The following is a 26220-nucleotide window of genomic DNA, read 5'->3' as shown; positions in this document are numbered from 1 at the left end:
AGCTAGTCATGACGAGCTCCTCCGGAGCCAATAGCTCAAACAACAATACTCAGAGAAACCCACAATGCCCAGCTCTTCTTCTCCACGTCTGTATGCTGATGACTTTCCTCAGGTGGGGCCATTTATACTCAGCACCATGCTGATTTAATTCAGCTGGTGTTAAGTTGAGCACCAATTTTTAATCCATAATAGTACCTTTGTTGTTTTATAGTTAATGTTTCACTTTTTAACTTTAAAAGTTAAGTTTTACACAGTTTGTGTAAAATTAGGTCAGCAGCTATGTTGTGTTTCTGGTCAACATCAAACAAGGAGTAGCACATAGTAGGTGCTCACTGAACGTGCAAAGGGCGTCTCTGTGCTACAGTTCCTGCCTCCTGGACAGCAGCTCTAAAAGGGGATTCCAAGATAATGAGCCCAAAAAGCTCGATGTGAAAAGGCAGCAGTCAATTTTTGCAGGAAATAGGCTGCTAAATATAGGAAATCATTTTGTTGTTGTATTCTTGGGACTCACTAACCATTCTGCCCTTTGAAACTAAGTATTTTGAGTGATTTATTATAAATTTATAATGACAGTTGTGAACACCTCTCTCTTTCTTCCCTTGGCACCCGAACAAAGTCTTTTGATTGCCTTGGTGCTTAGAATAGTTTCTCAGAGTCCTCATAATAGCCTGTCACCTGTAAACAGGTTTCCAGCCAATGCAAATTAACAAATGGTGAACAGATGGACTAAGAACTGACTTTTGTCAGGAGAGAGTTAGCAACAAACGCTTTTCAGCTTTGGTCTTGTGGGAGCATCAGAGTTTCTTACTTCTTGCCAAACATCCCGCCATGGTAGACAGTCCACACAGGGACATCGACACGCTGCAAGGCCTGTCAGAGCGGAGGTGCTGAGCGTCGAGGCACAGTCACCATGCCAGCACATGTTCCTTAAGATGCTGCTGTTTCTCAGCTGCTTTCCCAAAAGCACGGCCATCAGTGCATGCACAGGTGTGCAAAATCAACTCACCAGAGGTGGGCTGGCAGTGCTTACCCGTGTGGGAAGTGAGTGTGGGCTGTAAAGGACCCTAAGGTCACAGGCACAGTGGCAGGACAGCCCCAGCCCTGAGAGAAAGGAGCCACAGGCACCAGCCCTGGGGCACGCGCTCTCTGACCTCTCGCTCCCCCAGTCTCGCCTCAGTCACCCCCTCGATGAGGCCTCCCTGGCTGCTGCTCTAATGAAGCAGGTTCTCCCCGTGCCCTTTCTTGCAGCTGCTTGTTAATCTTCCAGCCTCCATCATAACTGGAAATTATGGTATTGATTTATTTAGCTCCCCCCAACCTTTCCTCTACTACAAAAGTGCCAGAAAGATGGGCTCATGCCCACCTTGCTCCTGGCGATATTCTCAGGGCCTGGACTGCCCAGCATTTAAGCAACTGACACAATAACTATCTGCTAACCAAACAGAAAATAAATGAGACCTTCAGCAAAGAGAAACAATTGGATCTCATGTGCAAATGGGCTTAGGGGCAGGAAATGTAAAACTGCAGTTTTCAGAGATGTAAATAACAGTGAGCACCGGAGAGCAGATCAGGATCAGGCTAAGGAACGTGTCTGAGGGCGGGGTCCAGCCCTCAGGAGCACAGCCCTGTCCTGGTGCGTGCACACCAACCACAGGAAAGCTGTCGGCAGGGGCTGGAATGCACATGCCCACCATGTCTGCTACTACAAAGCAACTCAACAGGGAAATGGACACACCAATCACAGCACAGCTAAAGGAATATTACACAACAACAAAAAAGAACAAACAGCCTGGATAAACCTAACAGATACTATGACGAGTGAAAAAAAAGCTGAAATACTCCTCTGGGGCTGCAGCAGAATATCTGCTCTGCGTGCACAAGGCCCTGAACTTAATCTACAACACACACAAAAATAAACAAACACAGGATTTCTCCTTGTAATAAAATGAATTTTTAAGAAGAAACAGAAGACAGTGACTACAATGAAAACCTGACACAAATGATGACATACTATATGCTTTACAACAAGTTCAAGGGCAGGCAGTATTGTTCCAAGAAGTCACAGCAGCATTAAGTGTAGGTGAAGAAGACACCCACGCAGGCACAGACTGGGAACACAGGGCCTTGTGGGACTCTGGACATGGCGGCTACAAGGATGCGCTCGTGTGTGAAAAAGGCATCACGCTGTATGTTCTGGGCCCCTCACTGCAGCTGGGATCGCTGCCAGTGAGGGTGATCCCGTAACACTGGTTACGCCCACAGCCGCTGTGCCTCGGGTCTACCTCTAGCAGATTCCTAGGTCACCTGCAGCTTTTCAGATGTGCTCCTCAGCTGCCTCCCTGGCAGAACAGACAATCATATTCATATTCATATTCAGCTATGTGATATCTAAAACTCCTACTACATGGGAAAGTCACACACAAAATATATTAGCAGCATTGTAGCTGCTTTACAAAGGAGCATCTAAATGGTGACACCAGCACACTTGGCTTCTGTTCCTACTAGATTCCTTTTTTAAAGAAACGTGACTTTCTGTGAGCCCAAAGTAGCGTGAACAGGCGTCCCGCGGGGATGAAAGCCTTCTCAAACCCAGCACTCACTGAGGTGGCAGGACCAGGGTGGTGGGTTGGGCCTTTGGTCTCCGCTTGGCCGACACTCCCATCTGATTTGCAGAGCGCTTCAAGGACTGCTGATTCAAAAGGCCGGATGCAAGACCCGCGTGGTACTGCAACTGCAGGGAGGAAAAGGGGAAGACGGCGTTTGTGAATGCAGGACAAAAGCCTCCAGCTATCAAGACCTGATGATCTTACCCTGCTATGGCATTTTAAATAACTTCAAAAACAGCTACTAGCATGCTTCAGGCACAGATCCATAGAGGTAACCGGATAAACAGGGAAACTGAGTCAGGCTGCTCACCGCAGCCTTCCAGACCAATGCAGTGAGATGCCCAATGATGAAGTGGGGCACTGGTTAAAGTATGAAAATAAGGAAATCTCTGTGTTAAATTAAAAAGTTATACACTTAAAAAAGTGGTTCTGAAGACCAGCAGTTTGGTGATTTTGACCTTGTTTTCTCTCTGTAACAGGGAATTGACTTTGCTTTGTGTTTTGAGATGCTCCCTGAGACACTCCTTGGTGGAGCTGGGCCTGAACCTGGCAATGTAGGTGTGCACCACTACACCCAGCCTCCTCCTTCAGGTTTCACTGCATTCATATGCTTGGTGGCAATGGTTTTAATACTAATGTCCTCTTCTTTTCTTGTTTTTCTAAGAAAGATCCAGGGGTTTTCCACAGAAACAAAGCTCTGAGAACTCTTGAGACAGTCATGTCTTGCTTTTAATAAAACCCACAAACTTAGTCTATGGAAGGTAGCAAGCAAGGACCATAACATAGCTGGTCATAGGAACTAAATACAGCATGAGCCAGCACTCTGAGGCACTGGGCTACCTTTTCAAGGATGAGGGTCTGAGTGTCGGTCCTAAGACGAGTTCTGAATGTGTCTGACAATGGGGCATATGAACGAACGGGTACTGGCTCGCTGAAGAGGACTGAGAAAGAGAGCTATTTCACTTCTGCCGCAGGCACCTGGAACCACAATGGGCCGGGGAGCTGTAGCCTAACAGGGCGCCCCGCCAGCATGCCTTGCTGTATTCTTGAACAAACTGCTGAGCTCTGAAGGTACTCAGGACAGATCATGTTACTTTTATAGTATTTCAATTTCTCTGTGGGAAAGAGAAACGACACTCCTTGTTCTAAACCAAACAGGATTTTAGAAATAGCCTGCAGTTTGGTAAGATATAAGGTGCACGCTCTACAGATGCAGTCTGAGGGGCTGTGAGGAAAGGTCTGCGGCTGCGTGAGTGACACCCTCTCTACCACTGCAGAGCTCCCTCACACCCTGGCGCGGTCACCTCCCATTCTGACTCAAAAATAAGCAATCATTCTCACTCACTGCCAAGAACACCGTACATCCAACCCACTGTGCAACAGAGGCTTCTGCCTTCCTTTCTTAACCCTGTGCAAAATTTCAGATCTAGGAGCTGTCAGCAATCTCGCCACAATAAAATTAGCTGTGAAAGGTATCCCAATTTTGAACATATGTAAATAAAACACGCTCAAGTATGCAAATGTCAAGCTAAGACTTTGGATTGAGACGATTTATAACATTCAATGTTTCTTCTTTCAAACATACATTTAGGCAGGGCATGGTGGCACACACCTGTAATCCCAGCACTCAGGAAGCTGAGGCAGGAGGATCACTGTGAGTTTGAGGCCAGCCTAGGCTGCATAGTGAGTTCAAGGCCAGCCTACACAGCAAGACCCTTATCTCAAAAAAACAGAACTCAAAACCCCTCATACACTTAGAATTAACTAACTATACAAGTCAATTTCTTTTCAAAATACTCTACAAGGGCATGGATTTTCTTGCTGAATCAGCTATATTACACTAGGTGGTAACGAAACTGGTGACCACTACATGTAACAGGCCAGGCCTGGGTGCAAAGAGTAACAAGTTTTGAAAAAAATAAATGCCTCACCTAAAGCCACAGGGCTGTGCACAAACAGAGAAGAAAGCAAAGCCAGTAAACATGATCTGCTCCTTCAAAATGGCTATAAAAGTGAAGATATTCAGTGACCCAGTAAGGCTAGAGCGGCTGTGTCTGCAGCACCTGAGCTGCTTCTTAACGGGCTCTGGATTTACTCCGTTGATTTGCTGTGGGAGCCTGTGGCCGCCCAATACGAGACAAAGACATATCGCCTTCATAACAGAAACAGAGCTCTTCTGGGGTGGAAAAGGGGGGCATCATTTGGCCCTAACAACTCATCTTAGACCAATGAATTTTGCTCAAATTTGGTTTTCTCCTACAGATTTGTTAAATGGGAAATCAATGGAAGCAAGGGACAGTACAAGTTTGAAAGACAATGTTTCAAGATGTCAGCTGCTTGGGTTTCGATCTCCCCACCAGAATCTGCAGTGAGAGCAATATGCACGGGGCCTTATGGAATGAGACGGGAGGACAGTGTGGCAGGCCCTGCCTGGCCTGAAGAGCCGGCTCTCCTTTTGGCCCTTCTTCTTGTCCATGCAGACTCAGCCCTTCCAGCCCTGCTGACTCCGAGAGGCCATCCCTCTAATGATGGAGAGTGGCAGCGGGGATTCTGCCCACCTGGCATCCTTTGGATCGTTTGCTCGAACAAACAAAATTCCTCGCAGTACAAGTGCTGCTAACGCCTGCCTGCCCTTCCAGGGTTCCTGTGAAACCTTTAGCATCTTGGACGCACGTGACACAACAGTGCGGCTCTGGGAGCACATGTAGGTGGAAGGACTCCTCTTCTCCCAAAACAAAATCTGCCCTTGCAAGCTGGCTCATAATGATTAAGTGACATTTGTTAATCATATATACGGGTCCCAGTTTCCAGGAACACGGCTCCCACTGTCAAGATCTATAAGGGGCCCATTAAATATTAACTGGACCACCTTTGTAACGGGAGAGAGGGTCAAAGTTAATAAAACTGACAGGCAGCTCTCGTCCACCTGCATTTATACATTATTTACGCACCAAACACTCGCTCCATGAAGCAGAGTTTAGATCTGGAAAAGACGCTTGGAAAATGTTCCTCAGCCAATAGTTCTGAAACAGCAGACGGGAGTTCAGCGCGAATCTCCGAATTAACATGAAGAACGTATCACTCCACAAAATACTGCCATAAGTTTTCAATTACAGATTCTGTAATATTTTCTATAAAAATATATTTCAATAAACATACTCCTCTCCAAATGTCTGTGGCATGGGAACAACTTTATTTTTAAAAGCAACTTATCAAAATTCTAATGTGATTTTCCTATCCGAGATCATTTCTCCACTACCCAGAAAGAATAAAATAAAAGAGGGAGCAAAATAAAACAACTTTTTAACTTCCACCTTATACCTGTGGGGTGTGGGAATGGGGTCTTCCCGGGCCACGGCACTGTCGACCACAGGCACAGCCATTCTGGGTCTGCTCTCCAGAGTACTTGGAGTGTTTCCTTCAGTTACATTTTTGCTCTCTGTTCATTTCTGTCTTCTCTTTTCCATGAGTGACCTAGGATTTTTCTGAGTTCTCAATTTAAAGCCTTTCCTAATCAATGAAATCTACTAATTATCTCCAAACCCAAGGAAATCTCAACACTCATCAGGATATAAGGAAAAGACCAATTTAACATTTGGAAAAGCTTGATTAGCTAAATATTTTTGAAATGCTCACTGATACTGAACAAGTGCAAAGGCCTACGTGCTGTTGGACAGGGTCCTGGTAACTAATGCGCAGACTGAGGGCACTGTGCTCCCGGCTTGGCTGGCACCCGAGCTGGACACTCCCTGCTTTCCTCCTGCTCTGAGGCATGCACTGGACTTGGTCCACAACCCACCGACTGTGACACTGGACTCCACGGCTCTGAAAGAGTTGGGAGGGTTTTTGGCTTCGCCATAAAGAAGGAAAGGAATTTCCCTGCCAGAGTCAAGGACTTAACAAAACTTCTACCTTGGATAGCAGGTCTTCACAGAATGTTCAAAGTATCTGGACTCCTGGGGCCCAAAGCTGATTAACTTTAACATAACCAGGATTACAAATAATACACTGTGAAGAGATGGCATGAAAGAAAATAAGAATAGAACTCAAGTGTAAAGTTTCTAACACAAATCTGGGCCTCAGAAAATCAAATGATCAATGATATCTGGCTAGCCTTCCACTTGCTTGAGGTCTTCCGGATTATTCTGAACACCTCTACCTGCTACAAAATAGGAAACACATGCGCCTTGCAATGGACTCCGCTGTGAGAAGAAAACAGAAGGAAATGAAACGTCTCATGTTCAATCACCAACAAAGCCACTGGTGTACGATGACGCCTGGTCCTTCCACACTGCGCTGTGTGCGCCAATCTCTGGGGTTCACCCTGAGCATCTTCTCCAGCAATGCCACAGGGCCTGGGTACCACTTCAGTAAGAGAATCTGACATTCAACAATCTCCAACTTACGCACGAGCCAGATCAGTTGAGATTTGATTCTGGCTTCTATAAAAATCACTATTTCTTTTCAAGGATTCACCAAAGTCTTCTCTAAGGGAAGGGGGGGTGCTCTTCTGACCTTAAAGTATGACTAAACTCTATTTCCAAGTCCATTTTATGAGTACATTTCTAAGAACACTAGCAAGACACACGGGAATGGCCAACATCCAAACTCTCAAGACAGAGAACAGGAAGAACCAAGTTGTAAAAAGCGGTGGCCAGCATAGACCGCAGGGCCCAAGAGACAGGCAGAGAACAGGAAACTCATGGTCCCTGTCAGCCACTCTTGGCCCACTGCCCTTCTCCAAGCACACAGCTACTGCCATCCCGGGCCATGGCACCAAAGAGCCAGCCTGGTGCTAACTCTTGCTCCAAAGAGTGAAGTGGGCACCCGGGTACACTTTTTAGGAGAGTGTGTACCTTGCCTTCGATGGCTTGGTGTTCCCAATACAGTGCATTACATACAGCAGCTGCTAATGAGTCTGTCAGCTGACAGGCAGGCAGTAGGTTGGTGAGGCTGCCATGCCCAGCTAGCCAGAGTCACAGGACTCTAACATCAGTGAAGGGACTCAGAGGCGCCCACTCCCACCCAGGCCCAGCCCACTCTGGGGAGAGGAGACTAGACCCCAGGGGACCCGCCTGTGAGGGAGACAGGCCAGCCAAGCGGTGTTGGTTACTCCCCTTCCACAAGGGAACCTGTGTCCCTGTCCTCCTCACAGGAAACTGCTCAGTGCGGAGGAAGAGCAGGGTCAGCTGCTCCGGGACGCACAGCTTGTGCTGGCCTCTTTCAAGCATGAACTGCTGAGCACTTTTCCTTCCCACTGTCTTGGGTTTGTGTGAGGCAAGGCATCAGAGGGCATCCGAAGCCCCACTGTTTCAACTACAAAACCCAAAAACCTAAATTCTACGCTCCTGGTAACATATTTGACCCTAACTACTGTCCCAGGAAGGGACAGCTGCAGCTCTGCCTAACGGTCAATGTGAAGAGTCCTCCTTTACTGAAGAGTCCTCCCTGGACCTGGCCCAGTAGATCACTGACAGGAACGGCACCTGGCTCACTCAAGCTCACTGGAGATCCCTCTGTGGGGATGCGCCAAAACCCACGGCCACAGTCCAGGAACACACGACACCTAGGCTGGCCATGCCACCTGTGCCCTGTTCAGGTCACGCCCTAGGGCCGGGATGCTGATCTGTGGCAGCGTGGTTGTGGGACACTGGTAGGGGGTGGTGACCTGAGACCTCCCACAGTCACATTTCTCCAAACCAGAACATCTCGACTGGAACCAAGACGTGTGCAAAACCAGAGACACTTGGCCACCACTTTGAGCTGTGAAGACCTCTGCCCCTCATTACTGAAATACATTTTGTTGCCAGCTAATGAGAAAGAGTCGTGTATTAAGATAAACCTCTAGTTCATCTTCTGAGCATGACACAGGAAGGGTTCTTTGTCTGATCTGTGCCAAGGAAACAGCTACAAAAACAGCCATACATCTCAGCATTTTGCTTGGGTTTTAATCTAAATATCAGATAATGATGTTAGTTTTTTCCTTTCTTTTATCTAACTTCTTTCAAATAGCCAGCCAACAGTTAAAACAAACCACCTTCCCGTTGAGCTTTTATGGGTAAATAATCTTTCTACTTGATCAAAATGGTATCAATAAGCGTAAGAGGGAGGCCTCCAATTTATCTGCCTGTTTGCTCCTCCTGGGAAGCCAGGACTTAGGCCTCCAATTACCGTGGAAGCAGAGCACTGTGTCGGGCTGTGCTTCCTGCTCGCCATGCATTGAATATAGTGCGGCTTGGTTTCTTCCTATATATTAACCCTCAGTGTTCCAACGTCAGACGCTCTCACAGAAGTAGGCAGGATGGCCAGGGGCCTTCTTCGTGCTAAATAGCAGCCACGTCCAGGGTCAGGTAGAACCACCCCACTGGATTTCCCGGGGCTCACACCTTTCTTTACTAATAAGCCTCTGTTTCTACTCAGTTGCTCCAGTTTACACCACAGCTGTGTGCCTGCTACCGTACGTGCGGACTCCAGTCAGCCAGGAGACACATCACCCATGTATCCCTAAGACGCACCAACAAAGCAACTGCTGATGTGGCCAAACATGTGCACCGGAGCCAGGTGGAGACTAGTTTATGTATCTTGGAAATGGCCAGTGCTTAGAGTTGGCTGTCTACAGCTGACATATACAAGTGTCCAGTGTTTCTCATTGTACTCATTTCTTAGGTGAAAAACCTGTTTCTTTGGAGGAAGATACCTAGAAAAGATGTCTTATATGGGAATATTAGTTCTTTCCCCACGCCTCAACTATCAATGTTGGGGAGAATAGCAAAGTTCCCTGTGCCAATTGGCATTTGAGCACCTCAGAGCTCCAGCGCGACGTAGTATGACGTTAGATTTCGATTGCTGTCAGGCACAAGCTGGCATAAGGACCCTTCCAGCCCATACTTGCTTGGTTGGTAAAATTCTTGTGTTTCTTAAGTGCAGTTCCAGGAATGCTGAGTTTTATAGTAGAAAGTCAAGCCCAGGCTGTGCTTTCCTGGAAAAATCTTTATAGTGTCCAAACAATTCAGTGGTAAAGGACGCTTGGACGTAATTCCAGCCTTGCTGTGTAGACTGTTGATCCAGGCCTTTACGTATTCATTTAGAAACTAGAATTGTGCATTCCTAGCAGCATGTAAGTAATTCTGGATCCGCCATTCTTCCCTGCTACTTCTGTCTTTGGTCAGCAGCAGGGAAGGGTCAGATACTCATTCTGTTTTCTTTGTGTGCAGAACAGCGGGGTGTAAATGGAGAATCTCCTGAGGCAGCTCAAGCTTAGGTGACCAGAAGCCCACCTGATAATGGACTTCTTCCTCCAACAAGAACCCAAGGCAGCTGCCGTCCTCGGGCTGTCAAGCAGTTCCCCCTCTACTGCACTGTCAGATTTTGCCTGGACTGTTTTCACTTCCTGTCCACATCTTAAATAGCTGGTGCCTTGCTGTTCTTACAAAATCTAATAGACTGAATGGCGCAAACAACCTTTACTTCTTGCAGTTTTGGAAGCTAAGATTAAGGTGCCAGTAGGTTTGGTGTATCGTGAGGCCCTCATGTGGTTCTGCAGCTGTATCCTCACCCTGTGGAGAGGGAGAACTCTAAAGGGCACAAGTCCTTTCACAGGGGCTTCCCCTCATGACCTCATCTACCCCTAATTCCTTCCAAGGGCCACATACTATGGCATTGGGATTGGGCCCTCCGAAAGAATCTAAAGGGGGCAGACATTCATCCTGCGGTACCAGGAAGCCACCCAGCGTGACTTTTGTGACCTTTGCATTGTTCTTTGAGACCTCCTGAGACCTCCTTGAGACCTCATGGTGCACCTGGGGCACCATGAGAAATGGGTGAAGGCAGGCAGGGAAATGCCAGTTCTTAGGCACCCTTGCTTGTCCTCCATTTCGTGTTTGCTGCTCATCTTTCCTCGCAGGGCTCTGGAATCAGCTGTCCTTTGCTATTCTCCCCAACATTCATAGTTGAGGCGTGTGGGCAGCTCCCAGGGTACACTATGCCAGCATGTTAAGGAGCATGCCACAGGCACCCACCAGAGGCCTCTGAGCCGGGAGGGCGCTGTCTCTCTCCAGATGCCCAGCACTGGCCTCCCGGCAGGACTGGAAAAAGACTTTCTCTTGGACTGAGCACTGTCCACAAGGTCCACACAAGAAGTGTGAGGAAAGGCAGGCAGCTGTCAGCCTATGTGGTAGGATTTTTCCCACACAAACATAAGGCCATGAGATTCCCCCTTGGAAGAAAAACAGCCAAAGTCACACATGCCAACCATGGGATGTTTCTGTTTAAAACCACAGAACTGCGAATCTCCTGCAGATCAATGACCGCACCAGGCAGGGAGATTTCTACCAGCCTAACTAGGCCTACAGGTGTGCAGCCAACTGGACACATGCCAGAGGCCTCGACCAAACCAGCTGTGTGGGCTCAGGGCAGTTACGTGACTTCCTGAAGCCCCTTCTCTCCTGGGGTAACACTGCTACTCAACATTGCCTGCTCACTTTAGGAGGCGGCCAGGGTACATGCGCAGGTGCTTGCTGTTGGCAAGGGGTTAAGTACCGGAAAGTGCCAGGCAGTGGCTGGCACAGAGCACACCCTCAAAGCTTGTCCGCCGGGATTACGTGAAGAGGCCCCATGTGCTGAGTCACCCGGGAGGCTATGCCCAGGCGGAGAGCCCTGCTTCCTACTGGTCACCCTGGAAGGGACAACCCTGAAGGGCCTGGGGCGGGCCTGTACACAGTGAGGGCTTCGCTGAGAAACAGGGAGGCCTGCAGGCGAGTCACCTCCTAGGACGGGGCTCTGCAGTCCCATGCACTCTGTAAGTTCTGCTGTGGAGAACAAGCCACGCGACTGGGATGCACGGCAGTGGCAGGCAGCAGGCAGCAGGCAAGTCCCAAAGGTACTTGAACAACACATTATCCGTGACAGGGCCAAGCAGCCTTCCCGGAGGCCTGGCGTGTGAAGACAAGAGAGGTGCCACATGCATGCATGGTATCTAAACAGCCGCTCCCCTCAGTGCGGGCACGCAGGCACAGAAGACCGAAGCTTGTCCCAGCCGCCTCCACCTTCCAAAGACACTGCTCACAGGCTGACCCCGCACAGGGCAGCAGGGCTCCGGATCCCTCCTGCCCTCCTGCATGCGTTCAAGGAGCCCCAGGCTCACACAAGGCAGGTGGGGATTTGGCACCCACCGCCGGGAACGGCTGGCTTGATGGGTACAGAACAGGGATGTGGAGGCTGTTTGAGGAGATGCCCTCCACTTTTAGATACCAGGAATGTGGGATGTGGGATGCGTTGCTGCTTCCTCTTTTCACGGCCACATCCTCAGACCACACTCAGTGTCCTAACATGGGAAGAACTGTAACAATAATGTTAGCTGGGACGCACGCAACAGGAGTCTAACCCACGTAACCCAGATATTAATCAATCCACACGACTGCCTCTGGGGCAAGCGCTCCTAGCATCACCCCTACTTCCCTGATAATGACACTGATGCACAGATGTTACACGGCAGAGCCACGATTGGGATATGGACAGCTGGCCTGGGGTCCAGATGAAACATCAGAGCTCAGCATGTGCTCAACAAGTATTTTTACATAAATGAGCAAATGAACACTCAACCAGGGGAGATGTGAAGGAAGCTTCCAAGTATGGTAGGAATCTGAGTTATCATTGGGTATACGTCAGGTCCCCCAAACAAGGAAGGGATGGCAAGGACCTCAAGTTCCCTTGTTGCCCTAGAGGTGTCTTCAAAGAGCAGCCACACTCCAGTTACCCAGGGAGGAGGGAACTGTCGTGAGGCTCTGTGGGACACAGAGAGGGGAAAAGGACAGGGTCCCCAACCTGGCCACTTGGAAATGGGGCAGACAGCTCCCGGATCCCTGGCCACAGTCCTTACTCAGCTTCCAGGCCCAACAGTGTCTACCAGCCGCCTGGGCTCTCCAGGACACTCTCCTGGTGCCGGGGGTGTACCCTGGCACCCACTTGCCACCGTCTGCTGTCTCACACCCGGAACAGAGAACTGGACAAGAAATCTGCCAGCACTCGGCCAAAACCTCCTTTTCACAATATAAAAATTGCACACAAGTCCTCAAGTCAAAAACTTTCTCATCATTGTAGGCACCAGAATCATGTGGCAGCAAAAGCTGACGTGAACTGATGTGAGTCTATTTAACTCTTAATTTATCTCACTTAGTGCGAGACTTAAGACATTTCTGTTATACAATGTTTGATTACGGAATACTGCCCAAGACCCTGCTAGAGCAATTAATGTAATCCATGATGTATGAGCCATGCTACCTTCCTACAGTGTAAAATATTCTAAAGCCAAACACATGGTGACTCCAACCTTGGCATTAGTGGCTGTGCCACACAGTCGAGGGTGAGTGAGCTGCCCACGCTTGGTAGACCTCCACTGCATCACAATTATCCTCATAGTCCACAAGACCCCGCCTCAAGGAACCCAGGAATTCACACTGACAACTGCCCCATGTGGTTCTTAAAAATCTGCGTGCTAGCAGAGTAAAGACTCACTGATTGTTCTCAAGTCAGTATCTACCTGGAAGCCATCGAAGAGGGAACCCTTGGACACGGCACAGGTGGCCTACATCTGGGCTTGTACTGGCCCGCAGCGTGTAGTCTTGGTCCTGAAGGGGCTCCACATCCCCAGCCACCATCAGAAACCCCAAACTTGTCACGTACACAGATGTTGCACAAGAGATGTGGGAGTAGGACAGGGACAAAGAGACCAACAAAGCTTTCCAAATTCTGCTACCCTGACCCAGGGCTCAGCTATGCTTGATGAGCAAATCCAAGACACACACTGCAAGTCTTTAAATAGTTAAATTTTTAATCTTTATAAAAAAGGAAATCCATCAGATGTGATTGATAAGTGTACTCCTTAAAACTAAGGGTAAAAAAGTGAAGATTGGCAACATTTTTCGCCATATAATTTGCTTTCTTTGCCTTTTTCCACAGCACTGCACATAAATCAAAGAAATGTTAAAGAGGCCCATATATCACCAACTGGCATTTCAAAACTATTTACAAAGTCTTTAACAGACACAGGACAGAGTCTGGAAAACCAGGGCCAGTGGGCCTGAAATTAGAGAGAGTAAATGAACTCACACACTGACAGAGTTAATTAAGTTTACAAACAATTCTCCAATGAGCAAATTATGATATTTAATAAGTACTGCCTCAATGAAGCAGGGCTACAAAATACAGAAGGGTTGGGGAGGGAGACAAGCCAACGGAGTTTTCCAAACAAGAATAATGTATATTTGAACAAGCTGCCTTTCTATGATTAAGCACAGAAATCTGGGAACAAGGCAGGGGGAATGATGTTTTAATAAGGTCTGAAATAGGTTTGTGAGCTGCATTTTACATTACCCTTGCAAAAAACAAAAAAGGAAAGCAAGCAAGCAGGGCTCGGTCCAAAAGCTGTACTCGAGGTATACAGGCCAGCACTACATGTGGGAGCTGCGGAGAGGCACAGAGCGGTGACCGAGTGAAGTGGGATGCATTTCCCAGAGAAAATGCAAGAGCTTCCTTTCCCTAAGGCGGGCGACTTAGCAAGCTGTTAGCTTCTGTCCTGGTTTCCAAAGACAAGGAGAGACGTGGAAGGCTCTACTTGTCTGTCCACTTGCTGGGGACCCTGGTGGCACGAGCTGCCAGTGTGGGACCAGGCAGCAGTTACAGGCTCCCTCTCTGCTCCAGAGAGCGGATCCGATACTAAGGCATTGCTGCCTTGCAGGAATCCCCTCTTTAACACTGCCATGGCCTCCAGGCACTCCTGCCACGGACTACAGCGCCTAGACGAGTAGGCTGCTCACAGCTAAGGTGGCATGAAGAACCACCAAGAGGGGACAGAGCACTGGGGGTGCAAGGGGAACAGATCAGGCCTCCCTTCCTGGGAGCCGGGGGCTCTACCGTCGCTCCCTGCCACCACAACAGCAGTCTCACTGGAAGGCTCTCCTGAGAAAGCACAACAGGGACCCAGAGGTGGTACTGCTCCTTAGGAATCACAATGTGTTCTTAGAATGAGGCGAGGAAGCGGAGCCACTTTGTGGCAAAGGCAGGTCCCGGTCGGAGAGCTTTGCAGAACACAAAGCCAGGGTGCCTCACACGTATGTGGCCAAACCAAGCAAAGCGATGCAGACAGGCACCAGAGGGCTGGTGACTGCACGCGGCAGGACACGCAGTCTTCTCTCCTGGAATACTACTGTGAGGGTGAGTGGAGGGACACAGGCCTTCGAGGGACAGGAACAGGCCATGGAGCATGGACACAGAACAAAAAGTGAGGTCAATTCAGTCCCAGAAGACAAGGAGCAGATGCAACCACGCGGCCCTAGCAGGGAGGCTGGCTGAAGCTCACCCTGTGCAGGAGGGGCAAGCGGCTCGGAAGGAGGCTGATGTTTACAGAAAACAAGCCGAACTGCACCACAGAATTCCCAGAGACCAAGAGGGGACACCAAGTGTCAGGGAAGGCTGGGTGCAGAGCAGGAGAAACAAGCGGGCCACTTAAGTCTCCCTGAGTACACAGACCCTACTCCCCTCCCATCAGATGCTAGGTGATGTCCTCTGCAGACAGCTGCCCGAGACAGGCTGAAACAGGAGTACACCCGCACCCTGGACGGAGAGGTACTCCACTCTCAGCCTTCTTGAGGACGAGGAAAAGCAGTCACAGGACACTATGTGGCTCGGCCACCACCCAGGGCCACAGTCACAATTACGGGAAAACTGGGTACTGACCAAAGCCAAGTCGTGAGAAGCAGAATCGGTGGGGCTGAGTCAGAGCTCTGCCTTCCAGCGAGCAGCCAAACAGGTGACCCTAAAACAGCAGCCCACAACAGCAGTTATTCAGGGCTGGGTGGACCAGCATGCAGCTGGAAGAACGCAAAGAGGGCGCTGCTCTGAGACTGGGCTGGAGACACTAGGCAAGGGACACACACGTCTGCAACAAACCGCACAGTGGTACTTACTTGCCTTTTTAACAATGTGACTGTATTCCTTTAATGAAAGTAAAAAGTCATACTGGGGAAACACAAGGCTTCTGAGCGACAGGAGCCCTGAAAATGCAGCCCCGCTGCGTACTGCACTCCTCACCTGGGACTGTTCGTTTACTACCGGAGCACTTAATTTTATTTCAGGCTTTACTGCCACCCTTAAAGGTTTTTACAATAGCAGATGCCATCCCTCCCACACAGCAATTAATTTGCAAATTCACTCAGGTTGTAGAGATAATGAGGCACCGAGCTTCTGGAGGGAGATGCGGTGGGCGAGGAGGTAAACTTGGCTATGCCAGCAGGAACCAGGCACAGGGTGGCTCTGCCATGAGCCACCAGCCCAAGGCCATCCCTGGCTGCAAACTCCCTTGAAGCACAAGACAGCAGCCATGGGGAGAATCTTGGAGACACCCAAGGCGCGCTGTGTGATGGATCAAAATCATGGTTTTCAGGGTCCTCTTCACAGGTTCTTCCTCAAGGTTCACCAGGAAAGTAAACTTTCTGGAAAGAAATGAGGGGGCACTCTGCAGGCAACTTGGGTCTGTATCTGGCAAAACTACCTATCAAACCCACACACCCGATTGTTTCTGCTTTCCGAAACAGCTGAATTGAAGGAACCAACACTGTTTTAAAACACAGTTGAAAATAGTTATACCCCGTCTGCCTTGCCAAGAACTGTCTTTCTTTCCTTACACCTAGATCATTTTATTTAAGTGACCTTAAAGATATAAACAGGAGAGGCTTTTGCATGGTCACCTCTGCAAATACGACCTGGTGACAGAAGGTGCTCTGAGAGCTGTGGGCTTCCCTACCTGAAGGGCTGACAGGTCTCTGGAGGGAATGGCCCCCAGCACCAGCACCAGGGTCCACCCTCCTGGCCCACCGGCTCTGGGGAAGGAGGCTCCCCCTCACCTAGCCACGCCTGCCCCCTGCCAGAGTCCTGAAGTCAGGCTTCGGTCTCCTCAAGGGCAGCACTGGCACCGCACCCCACAGCAGGGCCCTGTCTAGGTCTGTAATAAATTGACTGTGAGTAAGCATTTCGAAAGGCCTCCTGCTTTGAGAATTCGCCTTCCCAACATATTAAATAGACATCTACAACACTCTGACAGGTAGCAGCAACACACTTCCCTCCCCACAACTAGTGCAGACCACAAGTGAAATCTCACACAAGTACTCTGCATTCGCCGGCAGCCAAGAGCAGGCCCATGTGCAGGGTTGGCTGTGTCCCGCACACACCGTGCTATTAAACACGCTCCTCCTCGTCTCTGTCTTCTGAGGACATAATCTTTTTTACACGATTATGAAAGCAACCCGAAGTCCCTGTGACATTTTCTGACCCAGCACTGTCTGTAAAGGGCACAGGTTAACAATGTTTAAGAAAAGATCACATACAATATATAAATCATGAAGATTCTCAGGACACTGGTCTGGGGCTTTGGATTCAATACTACTGCGAAGAGACTGCTTTTCTTTTCACTTCCACTCCGCACTGGGCCCACAAAACACCATTAAAATGCCAACAAAGGCATTTTTGGAACCACAATCCTTTGACATTTTTTCTAGGAAAATTTCAATCTGAAAACTTTGATAAATTTAGAGTCTTGCAAAGTACCATCCGCCTCCCTTCTACTCCCTTAAAAAGGGCAGGAAGATTCATCATCAAAGGTTGCCCCCTTTGAATGTCACAGGGCGGCATTCAGCACACGTGTCCTGTCCGAGTGCACAAACCTCCCACTGTGCGAGGCCCCGCCCCCACGGCAGCGGCCCCTCCTGCAGGCGTCTTTCTGCTGGTGTTTCTTCCCCTTCGCCAGCCCAGCGCAGGACAGGTCCCAGTGTTCCGGACTGGTCCCTGGCTCAGCTCGGCAGACAGCTGTTACAAGGAAGACGTTTTCTGTCCTTCCTCTCCCCACCCTGGCCCCTCTTCTCAAGGATGCAAGGACATTCCCAACTGCGCGATTAAAAATATACTACTTTTATTTCAAAAGTTCGACCATAACACATTCTCCCTTCTTTTAAAATTTTATAACATCTACACTTTCAATCTGAGACTTCTCATTCCTGCTAGGTGAACCCCTCATGTTCCATATTAAATGCAGGCACGTGCGATCAGCACTATTAATAATATAACAGCGCCAATCTCCGAAGCGGCACACAGCACCGAGGCGCAGCCCCACATGAATAGATGTGAATCATGGGGACCACAGCAACCTTTATTAAATACACAGGAATAGAGGACGCAGCTTACTGTCCCGCCCCACCTCAAGCTCCAGAAACAGGAGGAATTTTCTCTCTCCTCCCCAAAGGCACAATGTATCTATCATTAGCGCTCATAAATATAAACAGATCTGAAGCAGAAAACAAGTGATTATCTTTATTAGATTCAAGGGAAAGAAGAATTTTAAAATGTTCACAGACACATCAAGAGTATAAATTCATCAAAGCATAACAGACTCAAGCATTTAAGGTCGGGAAGGTGGCCCATTAGAACAGGAAAACTGACTCTGGCTCACACTTCTCTAAGAACCAGTTCCTAACAAAGTCTACCCTTCTCTTTGATGCCACCAGTCTTTGTCCAAGGACAAAGGGCAACTTGGGAAACGTTCACTACAGATGTCTGCAGGAGAGTCACAAGGTACACCTCACTTACTGGCTCGAAAAGTGGCTGAGAATGAGCATCTGATGGGGAACTGAATCTCGGAATGACAGCGTGGGTTTTTGACATGTTACATAAAGCCACTAGGCTGCAGCCTCCCATGTCCTCAGCAATTCCATGGACCAGTGAGGTTCCGGACGGTCCCTCCTTGAGCACGCGCCAGATTCGGGGGGAACAGCTGACCACACACTGACGGTGGCCTTCACCCTTCTCCTGTGTGGCTCCAGGCACCGGTCAAAGAAAAAGGCTTAAGGTGGGAGGACAGGCCATACAGGTCTCCAAGGAGTAGGGACTTCAGCTCTAAAGACTGTGACAGTGGACTAGCTCATCCCAGCATGACGAATTCACCAGAGCACATGTGCAGGTGCACACAAACCTACACACTGCCCTCACCAAGCAGGTGACTCAAGATCCCTGGGCTACATACCTTACGGAATAATCACAGCAGCATCCTAACTGCCTCCTGGGTGGCAGGCACCAAACTCTCAAGACAGGACACGAGGGGAACCCGTACAGCCCCATTCCACCACCAACGACAGGGCTTGGGAGGCTGTCGCTGCCCAAAGTCATGCAGCTGACCTCACAACCAACACCTGCATCTCTCACAGTAGGTCTGCACTGCCTGCAAACAGAGTTCTATTCATTCCAGGACGAATGGAGACAATGACACACATTAATGACGGTGCATGAATGGATAAATTCTACCAGTAACGACTACATGTGGGCTTTAACACGTCTGGGGCAGCACTAAGGACAGGACTGAGAATAACAGCTACTCTGGGGCGAGTACAGGACTCCAGAGGGCGCAGGGCAAAGAACAGAGGCCTGGGGACACCCTGTGGGAGGCCTGGAATACAGCGGGGAATGAGGCAGGGATGCCAACAGGGGCGCAGGTGAGCCGAGGGCTCCCCAGCAAAGGAGGCAAACACGCCTCAGAGACCGAATAGAAGCAGAGGAAGAAGATGGCCACATCTAGCTAACACATCTCTATGGCAAAACCCCACGTCCCCGGAGCAGGCCACCCTTGTTTGGGACAGGGGGACGTCATCCAGCTCACTGCTCCTCCCTGGGCACCCGACGAGTCACCAAGCAGGTCTCTTACTCTCCACACCTGGGTGACCTGGGGGCCCCAAGCACGGACTCCTCCTTTCTGCAGTTCAGTTCATGGAAACTACACACACACCGAGAGCAGTACTCTCGCTTGGCCTCCTCCACTTGCTCACACAGGAGGAGTAACCCATCAGACTAACAAAGACCCAAAAGGTAGGTAATAAACAATGTGAGGGGAAAAAGAACATCAGTGATGAAAAGCAGGCATCCAGTCTCTCCTGAAGGAATGCAAAATGGCATGACTACTCCGAGGCCACAGATCCATCAAGCTTACAGGTACATCTGCCTTGGAGTCAGCGACTCAAGATCACGGACTCATGTGTCAGGATCTCTTCTGCTGCGTGTCTGTAACTGTGCAAGACACTCACTCTACAAAGAATTGGTCACGGTGCAGCCTCCAGCAGACTTTCAGCAGCTGCCTTAAAGGAATGGAGTTAGAATGGGGATGTAGCTCAGTGGGAAATTCCTGCTTGGTGTAGGCAAGGTCTGGGGTTCGACCCCAGCTCAGAACAGCTCAGCACAGCTCAGCACTGCACTGCACAGCTCAGCACAGCACAGCACTACATAGCACTGTACAGCTCAGCACAGCTCAGCACTGCACAGCACAGCACGAGTCTGGAGTGGTAAGGGTGAGATGCCGTCCTCTCCTGGGAGCCTGCCTGGCAATTCCCCAAGCTGCAGGAGTAATGGCTAGGGACTTGGGCTATCTGCTCTCCCATGCCTTTGTGAACATTCTCCTCATGGCTTTCACAAAGAGATCTAACTTTGGTGAACTTGGGGGAAGGGCACACAGTGCCAGTACTACTGTGGTAACGTTTCCGAAAGCTGGCAAAGGAAGTACAGGGAAACTGTGATGGCCACCCCTCCCCAAAGGACAAACCCTCCCCAAGGGACAGCTCCACCACACCTGGACTGTGGGAGCCCCTCCCATTCTACAACACTGGCACCAAACCAGGCTGAGCAGAGGGACAAGCCCCTGACCTGAGATCCTTTGTGGGTGACACCTAGGCCAAAGCTGCTTTTGTCAGAACTCAGCACCACTGTCACCTGAGCAGCAGGAGCAGGAAAGCCAGTTTTTCCTTGGATCCATGGCAGGGTATGCTCCACTTGGCCCACCATCACCTTCCCAGTCCAGGCCTGCTGGAGCTGACACACTGGGTGGTAACTTAAAATAAAAAAGACTAAGCTGCACTCATGTACTAGGTTGCTAAAGTAGAAAAATGGACATTTTGGAAATATCTGAACAAGAAGACAAAAAAAATTCTCTGGCTTACATTTAATAAATAAAGTCATCTCCTTTTCTTAAGCATGCTGGTACCCTCAGAACACGGGTCTCTGGTCCACGTGCTACAGTTTAACTGCTCAGGAAAGAGAATGTCACTAATGCCCTTTACCAAAGAGCAACAAAAAGGTCTGGCTCTCCCACTCACCACCTAGACAGCACTGGGTGGCGATGAAACCTCTCTCTACCCCAGCTTCCTCACATGTAAAACAGAGCTTCTACTCGGCACACATTTCTGGAGGTCTGTGCAAACACACCATCCTCTAAAGAAATACTGCTGAATCTCCTTCCAGAGATGGCTGGAAGTGCTGGCGATACAGACCCTCGTGGACAGGTAATTCCTAAACCACAATCAGTGACACGAGTGCCACAAGCCCATGCTGGAAGGCCAGAGGCAGAAGAGAGGGCAGGCGGAGACGCAGAGGCAAGGGGGAGCTGGCACGCAGAGGAAAGCAGGAGGAGGAGGTAACCGTGGCGACACAGTGCCGCCAGGAAGCTCGGTGCTTGGTGATGGAAGCAGGCGGCAGGCAGCCAGGGGCTTCCTGGGAGAAGGAGAAAAGTGTCCTCTAAATCCTGCTGGAACCCTATTCCACTAGGCCAAGGCTAAGCCGGCCGGAGTCACAAAGCAGGAGGGTAACCATAAGCTATGGGCTGCTGTCTCTGCAGTTGCTTCCCATGCTGGGGGCATTATGTAATGACTGATTTGGTGTCCTGTTGAGTGAAAGCATGCACAGCAGCTGCATGAAGCTCTGAGCCCCGCAGTTGCATAGATACCTGGATGCTCCTCATTTAGCCACGGCCACTGCCCAAGGTACCCACACGAAGCAAGAACAAGCTAGGCTTCTCTGGGTTCTATCGGTTGAAAGACTAGTTACTGGCACACAAAACAAGCAGCCAGCCATTGAAATCCTGGGAGCTGTTGGCAATTCATCTTCAAACACTAAAGCTTGGATGGTAAAGGGAACAGATGGCTGTGCAATATGCAAACAAATCTACAGCAACCATGGGCTGACTTTGGTGGCACTGAGAAAACCAGAGCCACTGTGCTGGTGATAAGGAGAAGACAATGGCACCATGTCTCCAGGAAACACCCCCAAATGGAAATGGGTAGAGCAGGCAGGGCTTCTGCTGAGCATAAGGGCCACGATGCTTGGCTGCCTGAGTACACGTCCTCCCTAGACAGGGAGGACAAGGTAGAGCTCCAGAGGCAGCAAAGACACATCGCCTACCTCCTTGGCACCAGCTAACCCTGCTACCCCAGAACCCCACGGCCTGCAGTGTGACGAGGATGATGAGTGACACATTAACACAACTGAGAGGCAAAGAGCCCGCAGACGTGATCACTGGGAGGATAACGACATTTCATCTCCTGAAAGTTTAAAAAACAAAAAAGAAAGAAAAAGGTTACCAGGCATGGTGACAGTATATGCCTGTAAACCCAGATACTTGGAAGGCTGAGGCAGGAGGTTAACAAATTCAAGGCCAGCCTGGGCAACTTAATGAAACCCTGATTCAAAAATTAAAAAACAAAAAATAAAAAATGTCCACAGACAGGGCCGGGGATTTAGCTCAGTGGCACAAGCACCTGCCTAGCAAGCACAAGGTCATGAGTTCAATCCCAGTAACCTCCCTAAAAACAAAACAAAACCTAGGAATAAGTCCATGCATCAATATCCTACTGATTCTTTGGGGTTGGGCATTTATCTCAGCGGCATAACTGTGTGAAGTCATGAGTTCAATCCTCGGTACCAAAAAAAAAAAAAAAAAAAAAAAGTCCACAGAGAAGATAGCTTCACCCAGGTGATACTCCCATTCAACCAATATTTATGGACTACACCTCAAAATGTGTCCTTCCGAGCACTTGGGAAACACCTCTTAGCAGGGAAAATCACCTCTTAGCAGGCAGGCAAAGAAAAGATGCTTTCTCAAGTGAAACACAGAGTGCACCAGGAAAGGTGTGCTGTGGCTTTAAAACCTACAGGGGCAGGGGCACAGCAGTGCCAACACAGAGCCCCACAACAAGGCTCTGAGGGAGGAGGAGGAGGAGGAGGAGGAGGAGGAGGAGGAGGAGGAGGAGGAGGAGAACAGACACTTGAGCAGCATAGCGAAGACAAGGAGGTACAGGTGGAGGAGGCAGACAGGAGCACAGCTCAGAAGTCAGGGGTCAGCAGACCAAGGTCAAGCCCTGGGGGCTGCGGAGGCATCACATTGGGCAGACGAGCCCTGCACAGCATGAAGCAGTTGAGCAGCAGGGCTGGATGGTCCCTACCAAAAGGCGCTCTGCCCATCGAGCTGGGGAGAGCCTCAGCTCCAAGGCAGGACCAGAGTGAGAACATGCAGGCAGACCAACCTGCTCGGTACAAACTTCAGCGGTGTTCAGTGTCCTGGTTCTAACCCAGCCCTCCAAACTTCAAGGAACGCCAGGCCCCAAGTGACTCCTGATGGAACAGACTGCAAGTGGTTTCCAGGTGGAAAGGAACTTTCCAAGCTTCAAAGCCAAGCAACTGCAAGAGCACAATGAAGAGACTGCCGCTGAAGCTCCCCTGTGTTGTCCTGCTGACGGTTGCTGAGTGAGCGCCCTGCATTAGGGCCTCACTGGGAGGTGTGAGCGCCCATGCAAGCTGCCTCCCCCACTTCTAAGATGAGCAAGACACAGTGCTGGCCAGCACCTCTGCTGCTGCGGGGCTGTGTGGGAAAAGTTACGTGGAGGCCTCGCTTGGTGCCTGGTACACAGTAGTACTCGGCCAACATGGGCCCAATGGCATGGTCCTGTGTCAGGTCTGTCCTGAGGGATGGGCCAGGCAGGCAGCCTGGTCTCATGGCAGTGGATCCACCTGTCAAGGGCCCCCAGATGCAGGGACGTCGGCAGGGAAGCCGCACTCCAAGTAAGCCCGCACAGACACCAAGTGAGCAAGTGAGCGCTCCCTGCTCTGAGACCCCTCGCTAGGAAGGAGCCGCGCCACACCTGGGCCAGCCCCAGGAGGGAAAGGAGGCTGGACACGAGGAGCTGCCTCCGGGGCCATCTCCGGAGCTAAGGACAGCCTTCGCCTCTGGGAACGCAGCCAGGTGGCACCTCCATGCCTCTCTGGCGCTCTGGAATTTCATGGTTCCATTCATTGCTTGTTTTGTTTCACAAGACTATAGGAGGGTGCAAAGTGGTGATAAAAAAGTGGAACATTTGATAAAGAGAAAATACAGAGTATTCCCCTTCACACAGACTTTACGGAATGATAACTCTCACTCCCACCACCACACCAGCATCGGCTACTCAGACATCACTTTTGAAACAATGTCAGACACAAATCGACGGCCAGAGAGCTTCGTCTGGTCTGCTCGGCCTGCTCGCTCGGGCCAGCAGAGCCAAATAAAGCCCAGGCCTGTCAAGCCGCTGGGAGCCTCACTCTCTTCCCTGCAGCGGGGAAATGAATTATTAAGAGATTAAAAAGCAAATGCCATCACCTTTTTACTTTATTTCCCTGTGGGAGAACAGTTTAAACCCCACTAGGTAGAAACCACGCAGCACGTCACTTAAGAATAGCTGTTTCTAAAACACACAGACCCAACGGCTGGGCCAAGGCGGGGTGCGGAGGGCTGCTGGGCTGGGCAGCATGTGTCACCTGACCCGAGCCGCCCATCTAGTGTCAGGGAGAAAGCTATAAACAGGGCCCCAATCCGTATGTTGGGCAGGCGCTGGAAGACGCAAATAGGAAGGCAGCACGTACACTTTCCGCCAGGGACAAAGGTCAGCGCTCAGTGACCCCAGGCCTTCAACCCATCAGGACACCGAGGGCTCCGGGAGGAGCACTAAGTTAACGGTGCTGAAGTACTGTGCTCAGTCAGCACTTGCTGGGACCCTCCACCTGGAAGGCCACATGTGCGCAACCACACCCCATGCTCACCCAAGACTCTCCAGCAAGGCAACACCTACTCCCTGTTTCACCAACCTGCCATCCCAGCCAGAAGAATGGGGGTGGGGATCGAGAAGAAAAGGCAAGATGGAGGAACCAAGAGAACAAGGGCAGGAACAGAGCACTGCCAGGCCGCCTCCCCTGCCCCAGAGCACGACAGGCTGCAAGACATGCTCGCTCAGAGGCAGTGCCGGGTGGGGCAACACACACACACACACACCCGCCCTGCATGCACGCCGTCACCTACACAGTCCCGCTCCCTGCCCAAGGGCGCTGCCGTGGGGCCAGAGTCCGCGTGGCTCAGAGTACTAACTACAGGTCACTCTCTCAGGAACCTGGCCTCCCTGGAGCCCTAGCCATTGTCTGGGTGCAGTCTCCCCTCAAGGATTCACGTGGGGTCCTCAGAACAGTAAGACCTGAAAGCAGTGGAACCCTTAGAATTGTGCTGAGGGAGAGGTCCCAGAAGCGCTGAGAGTCCTCAGGAGTATAGGACCCAACTTGGTTCTCCGGGCTAGATGGTTAGGGACCAGCTATGCCCCAGCTGCTCTCTGGCTTCCTATCCCCTGCTCCCACACAGGTCCTGCCACTGTGGTGCTACCGGTCACAAGGGGATGTGGCTGAAGGAGCCCTCACCAGAGCTGGCTACTTTGACTTTCAGCCTCTAAAATTGTGAGCTAAATAAACTGTTTTTCTCAATAAGTACCCAATGCTGGCTATTTCACAACGGTGACCAAAACCTGACAGCACCTTCCCGCCCATCACTAGAGGCACAACCTTCACAGGTACCTGAACAGACCCTACCAGGGGACGGCCAGCCATGGAGTCTGTGGGCAGTGGGAGGGAGCGAGAGAGCAAGCGAAAGAGAGAAATCACTTCTTAAATTTTAAGATATTCAGCATGGCTCCAACTTTTGTTCTTCAGTACCCAAGTCCAAATTAGCACTGTGGGAAGAGAAAAGTGGGGACACATTCGGTCTGAGGCAATTACCAACCAGCACATCTGCAGGCCTGGCCCGTGGCAGCAGCTGCCACCGACTTTCTTCTTCCCAAGAATGCAAATGATTAAGATAGATTAAACACCTACTTTGCTTAAATACTCTTGATAATGAGTTTCTTTCTTTCTTTTAAGGATGTTTGATGTTGGCAGTTGATGGATCTTGAGTTAAATTGTTTTAATTCAAAACAGCACCATCTGTTGTTAGGATCTGGCGGCACTGAGGAGAACCAGGGAAGGTGACAAGTGATCCAGAGACAGGCAGGTGGCAGGGTGAAAAGAGGCTGTGCAGCAAGTCCGGTCACCAGAGTCCCTGTGCTGGTCCCAGGGCCGTCAGACCTGGGACTCAGTTTCTCCTGCCACCCAATGAGGAGGTGGGCCTGAAGCAGCAGTGGTACCCTTTACCAGCAGCTATGACTATTGGCACACACCCTGCGCCAGGCACTGCAAAAAAAGGACTTCAAAGAAATGACCTCAGCTAGACCCTAGCCATGCCTTCTTTTTTTTTTTTTTTTTGGCACCAGGGATCGAACTCAGAACCCTGTGCTTACCAAACAAGTGCTTGAACCGCTGAGCTAAATCCCTGCCCCAAAAGGTTTTTTTTGTTTTTGGTATCAGGGATTAAACTCATCACCTCGAGTTTGCCAAGCAGGTCCTTATACCGCTGAGCTAATCCCCAGGG

At 50.2% G+C, this 26220-nt stretch overlaps 1 protein-coding gene across 2 annotated transcripts in view; it reads right to left on the bottom strand.

Moving 5' to 3' along the window:
- Med27 (mediator complex subunit 27) overlaps window positions 1–26220 on the bottom strand; it is a 167627-nt gene that overhangs the window by 105271 nt on the left and 36136 nt on the right. For both annotated transcript variants that reach the window (XR_010045967.1, XM_003470838.4), the window contains exon 3: window positions 2601–2731. Coding sequence is in view for 1 of the 2 variants with exons in the window: in XM_003470838.4 (XP_003470886.1) it covers window positions 2601–2731 (131 nt within the window). In the remaining variant the exon portion in view is untranslated. The remainder of the gene's footprint in view (window positions 1–2600; window positions 2732–26220) is intronic.

Source organism: Cavia porcellus, unplaced genomic scaffold, assembly GCF_034190915.1.
Source record: "Cavia porcellus strain 051 isolate PalLab524CR breed Dunkin Hartley unplaced genomic scaffold, mCavPor4.1 scaffold_49, whole genome shotgun sequence".
Classification (NCBI taxonomy): Eukaryota; Metazoa; Chordata; class Mammalia; order Rodentia; family Caviidae; genus Cavia; species Cavia porcellus.
The sequence above is the reverse complement of the archived record's forward strand: the minus strand, read 5'-3'. Positions and strand labels throughout refer to the sequence as shown.